This window comes from Podarcis tiliguerta (genome assembly GCF_965153285.1).
Source record: "Podarcis tiliguerta genome assembly, chromosome: 5".
Lineage (NCBI taxonomy): Eukaryota > Metazoa > Chordata > Lepidosauria > Squamata > Lacertidae > Podarcis > Podarcis tiliguerta.
Window position 1 is genome coordinate 80,729,631 of NC_139538.1, and position 6,068 is coordinate 80,735,698.

At 41.5% G+C, this 6,068-nt stretch overlaps 1 protein-coding gene across 14 annotated transcripts in view; it reads left to right on the forward strand.

Annotated features, from left to right (window-relative positions):
- KCNMA1 (potassium calcium-activated channel subfamily M alpha 1) overlaps nucleotides 1-6,068 on the forward strand; it is a 546,631-nt gene that overhangs the window by 363,311 nt on the left and 177,252 nt on the right. For all 14 annotated transcript variants that reach the window (XM_083440310.1, XM_083440306.1, XM_083440312.1 and 11 more), the window contains exon 10: nucleotides 4,615-4,725. In XM_083440310.1, the coding sequence (XP_083296436.1) occupies nucleotides 4,615-4,725 (111 nt within the window). The remainder of the gene's footprint in view (nucleotides 1-4,614; nucleotides 4,726-6,068) is intronic.

Below are 6,068 nucleotides of genomic sequence, written 5' to 3' on the forward strand. Positions count from 1 at the left end.
TGTAGGCCAAAAACATCTGGAGGGCTGAGTTTGAGGAAGCCTGTGCTAGCTCAATTCATCCTCTGCCAGTCTGCTCACTAACACTGGTCTCTCCTCCTTCCACCCTGTTGTTGTTTCTTCCCTCCATCCTGTCCCAACCCTGCTCTTCCTTTCCGCCATGTTTCTGCCATCTGTCCATCTCTGTGCACTTCTTCAGAGTCTTCCTGTGCTCTGTTCCTCCTACTGACTCACAATCCCTCTGTGCACCCTAACACATCCTCTGTATTAGATTATGTTAGTGGAGAAACACAAATTCTGAGAGTTAATAATAAAAGCCTTGGATTTGGGCATATAGACAGAATCACTATAATGATTTTATTTTATTCTTTGGAAAAGAAACCTTCATTGGGCCAGAAAGAACTTGTTAAATATGCAGGGTTTTGTTTTAACACGTTCTTTCTGGCCCACTGAAGAAAGCAATGCTATATAAGATGTACTGTGCTATATAATGGTGCAATTTCACTGTCACTAATGACGCCACTCCAAGTAGAACCATGTTGGGTGGTGATGTTAATGAAGCCTTTGTGCTTGCTCTCGATTTATCCATTGTTCTGCATTATTATCCTCCCACCAACAAGACCCCCACAATTATTTCTCACATTCTTAGTCAAGCATTGAATTATGAAACAAGGGCAGGAGCTCATAAAGGCCCCTAATGGTAAATTACATGGATGGTGATTGCTTGCTGCCTATCTCTCATAGCTTACAGTCAGTGGTTCCCCACCACCACACAGACACATTTACTGGAATGTGTTCAGAACAATTACAAAGCAGGAGTGTCCTGGATGGTCTAAACGTTACCTCTGAAAGTGCTTTGCTCATTATCTGCCACCTGGTGCCAGTTCAGCTGCCAGCTGGTGAATACAGTCTTACATTGTGCACAAGAAAAGCTTGGTGACCCTCCACGAGACCGGTGTATTGAACAGTGTGGTGCCATTGTCTTAACAAAATGAACTTTATCCACGCTCTTTTCTGTAAATGAATACAGATTACCATTTAGGAGGTGGTAGGTTTCCAAGGGAGGCAAGTCCCAACTTGCATCTAGTATAGCATCTAGATCAAGGGAAGTAATAGTGCCACTGTATTCTGCTCTGGTCAGACCTCACCTGGAGTACTGTGTCCAGTTCTGGGCACCATAGTTCAAGAAGGACACTGACAAACTGGAACGTGTCCAGAGGAGGGCAACCAAAATGGTCAAAGGCCTGGAAATGATGCCTTATGAGGAACGGCTAAGGGAGCTGGGCATGTTTAGCCTGGAGAAGAGGAGGTTAAGGGGTGATATGATAGCCATGTTCAAATATATAAAAGGATGTCACATAGAGGAGGGAGAAGGGTTGTTTTCTGCTGCTCCAGAGAAGCGGACACGGAGCAATGGATCCAAACTACAAGAAAGAAGATTCCACCTAAACATTAGGAAGAACTTCCTGACAGTAAGAGCTGTTCGACAGTGGAATTTGCTGCCAAGGAGTGTGGTGGAGTCTCCTTCTTTGGAGGTCTTTAAGCAGAGGCTTGACAACCATATGTCAGGAGTGCTCTGATGGTGTTTCCTGCTTGGCAGGGAGTTGGACTCGATGGCCCTTGTGGTCTCTTCCAACTCTATGATTCTATGATTCTAACTTTGCAAACTGGTTGATGGCATTATTTGGCCAAGTGGCGAGGATAATTCCCCCGTACTTTGCACCTGTTGCAGAATTGGGGAAAACATGATAGTAGTCAAATTCTCCACACCAGTTAGCATGATGACACAGTTGACTGGTTCACCAGTGGGTTATATGCACACTGTAGTAGGATATCAGCAAGAGATTGACTCTACTCATTCCCATAGATCACCAATGAATATCGGGAGACACATGGGAAATTAATGGAAGGAAGCATGGGAGTACAATACTTCATATGCAGCAACCTTCTGAAAACTTGTGAGGAATAAAAACGTTAGTTTAATCTGTGTTGTGATGAAAATGTCCATCCCTCAGTTGACCATTTCAGCTCAGTCTTTGAACCCGTTTACACACTAAATAGCTAGCAAAAACTCAACGCAAAGATCATAGACTATTGTATTACTTGGAAATCAATCTCATTGATGTCAGTTGGAGTTGCCGGCCTCCCCTCCCCACTGTGATCGGCAGCATACTTTCTTGAAAAGAAGTTCAGCTGAAATCAAAGAAGCTTACTTCTAAGTAAAAATAATTAAGATTGAGATGTAAGGCACTGGAGGCTGTGTCATGGAACATTATAAAATGCTGTCATATTCGCTACTGTCAAATCTGATTCTTTGGTTGCTCATTTGCAATGGTATGTTAAGACTGCAATCCTAATTATAGTCACCAGGAAATGACTCCCAATGCACTCAGTGGAAATCACTTTTGTGAAAACATGTGTAAATTAAGGATTAAGCTGCAAACTATGCAGTGAATGCTTATACTGCATTTAGGAACCCGTTTTTATGTTACTTAAAAGAAGAAGAAAAAGCCTTTGTAATGGAAGCCCAAAGCCCTCAGTAGTCATTCCAGTCCGCCATATTCTCTGCCTTTGGAGAAAAAAATATTGGGGTATAACTTAACATCTTACTTTATTTGCATGTAAAACAAAATACAGTGGTACCTCAGGTTACAAACGCTTCAGCTTACAAACTCCACTAACCTGGAAGAGTTCCCTCAAGTTGAGAACTTTTCCCCAGGATGAGAACAGAAATTGTGTGCCTGCGGTGCAGCAGCCGCAAGCGGCCCCATTAGCGAAAGCACGCCTCTGGTTAAGAACAGTTTCAGGTTAAGAACAGACCTCCAGAACGAATTAAGTACCACTGTACCACTAGAGGTACCACTGTATTTGCAAGGAGATCTGTAGTCTTGCTGCATTAGCTGTTATGTACGATTGATTAAATACCTGAGAGCTAGAAAGTCTATAGTTCAAATTTCACCACCTGGGGGGAGGAGGCTTCCTGCCACCTGGGGAGGTGGCCTTACCTTGCCCCTGCTAATGGGACTGCTCACAGTGCACTGGGTCGTTCCTTATGGCAAATGAAACTCAGAGGAAGAAATTGAGACAGACACTGTCAGGGCAACACCTTCATGTGTTGTTGGATTCCAATTCCCTCAACCCTAACCAGCGTGGCCGTTGGTCGGGGCTATGGGAGTTGTAGTTCAGCAACATCTGGAGAGTCAATGGGTTTCCAATCCCTGATCGAGATCTCATAAATAAAGGTTGGTGATCACCAGTGCTTCCTTTTTCTAGAAAAATAGGTGCAAGTACTCACCATGAAGTTGTTATAGTAAGTGCCACACATTTTAATAACAGAAAGAGAGGTGATGGTACTGCGTAACCTTGAGTACCCCCTGAAAGACAGAAAAGGCACCGATCACAAAATTCCAGAAGATACACAGTTACACAGTAAAATTAAGTGCTGGGTGGAAAAAAATCAAAGGGAAAGAGGAAGGATACTTTTAAATAAGAAGCTCAAATCATGTTTTCCTTGGAGAAGCATATTTTGGTATTAAATTGAGGATATGGTTAAGGAATAATCAGTTATTAGCTAAATAAATTTATAGTTTTAGGAAAATAGACTTTTTACATGGTGCATACCCCAAGCATACCTTTGACCAGTGCATAATCTAGGTTAAGTCTTCAGTTCTTTTACAAGTTTAGCTCTTACAATATACTATAATGTAGAATAATCTATTTTTAGCAAACAGTTAAGATGAAGCAACCTTTGATTATAATAGGCAATAAACCTGGTGACTGAAAGAAACCACCAGCATCATGTCTTCTTCTTCTTTCTTCTCCTTCTTCTTTGGCGATCACTCGTAGCCGAATAAGATTGTCTTCCATAAACACGGTTGTAACAATGAGTCCATAAGTGACTGTGGAGGCCAATTCTGGACCTACACGTCCTTCCACAGTGGGGACATTGGTTTCCGGACAGGAGTTGATCATGGTGTGGATTTGCCAAATGTGCCTTCCTCTTAGCACGTTTCTCCCTTGCGTTCTGAGTTCGAGTGTCTTCAAAGTCCATGACACCTTTGGTAAAGCATCATGTAACCCTTTCAGCAAGCAACACTAGAAACTACTAGTTGTAGGCCAAACTCAGATCTGGTTTAAAATCAGGCTAGGTCAACAGGCATTAAACCAGAATTCCCCTTTTTTGTATGTAAAGAGGGATTCCTAGTTTAAACAGACCAGGTTTGAAGCACTTAAGCAAAGAGGAAAGAGGTGAGGGATGAGTGAATGGGCCATAGTTAAGCAAGCAGAAGTGTAACACCCAAAAGGGCCTGTGTCCCATTATTATGTACCATTTATGTTGGCCATTTGCTCGTAATAATCCTTTGCTTAGACTCCTGGAGTATTTTGGTGTCTCTGGGCTTCTCAGTGTGTCGGTATTTTCCTTTCTCACTTTCAGGAATGAACTGGAGCCACACGCCAGTAGATTGGTGCTTCTTTCCTTTCCCCTTTTCACATTTCTTTCTTTCCACAACAAAGCAGTGATTTTCCAAATTCTCTTGAGCTTGCTTGTGTTCCTGCCTGGTTGTTCCTCTCAGCAAACTTTTAACTGTGCCCTCCCTTTTCTTTCCCCTGTCCCAGGCACATAGTTGTCTGTGGCCACATAACTTTGGAAAGTGTGTCCAACTTCCTGAAGGACTTCCTGCACAAGGACAGGGATGATGTGAACGTAGAAATCGTCTTTCTGCATAAGTAAGTACAAAATTCAAACCATCAATTACCAGCTTCAACATGTTTTTTAAAATTGTTTTTTTTTTTAAAAAAAAAGGAAAGAAAAAATATAAAGTGAAGTTTGTCTGTCAGTTCATGTGGGACAGGAGTGAGAACCAACAGTCATGGCCAGCAACCCGATGAAACTGCGTGTGGTCTTGTACCTAGAAAGATGCTCATGAAACTTCAATAAGAAGCAAAAGTTCTGTCTGTTGTGAATGTGCATTGACTCTTCAGTAGACAAGTTAAAATGGACAGGATTGTTAGAAAGTAGGAAGTTTGGAAACCACCAGCCTGCATAATATAGAGTGATACCCAACTTTCATTCCACTTGCACAACGGCCATTCCATTAGCAGGAGTCTATTTCTTAGTGTACCACAAGAGCTGAATCCAGTGGGTGTGTGTGTCTCGTGTTTGCAATATTTGTTGCACAACCCATACTGCAGAACAATGCTGTAATACTTTGTAACAGTTAAGCTTACCCATTGTCCCTCTGCTTTTTAAAAATAACTATAAATGTTATAATGCTTATTAAAGAGGAAATCATTCAATGTAAGAAAACATGATTATGGCCTCAAATATACTCTACAGCTTGGCATCCTATAACTCCCAAGACTTGGAACCAAAAATCCATCACTCTGTACAATGAAGTCAAAAAAACAGTCCAGCCCTAGTCATTAACAAGAGGATGACCACAAAAGGTTTTATATATTTTGCATGTATGGAAGGAATGTCAAAATTCAATCAACAGATGCAAAACTGGCTCAAATTAGTTTGTCATTCCTTATTTCAGATTATGAATTGGCCCCAGTAGTAATGCTTGAATGCATTATGAATCCAAGCATAAATTTCCCTGAGAAGTTATTCTGCAACTCGGAATGTAAAATGAGATTTTGCACATGTACAGAATGGTTGTGGGGTTTTTTAGCATAAGCCTACTTTTTGTCCACGTCTTGGAAACTAATCATTGCTCCGATGGTGCTAAACCAACAGGCTGGCTGGCTCTTAAATAACATTTTGGGGAAGTGCAGGGAATTGCTGGGGTGCTAGAAACAATAAGCTGTACAGTCTCTAAGACCGTTTGGCAAAGCCCCAGAAATCGTCCCAACCCAAATAACTTCTGGCTTATATAAGAACCTGTTACATGCCCTCTGCTAGCCCTTCCCCCAGGTACTATTGTTTTGATATTTGGGGCTTAGGTTGAGGCTGAAACAATCTTATGAAAAAATAAATTTTAAATGCAAATTGGATACTTCTGTGGAGAGCAGGTTCATACATGCATGTGCATGACTTTATTTCTCTATACTTTATTACTGTATATAAA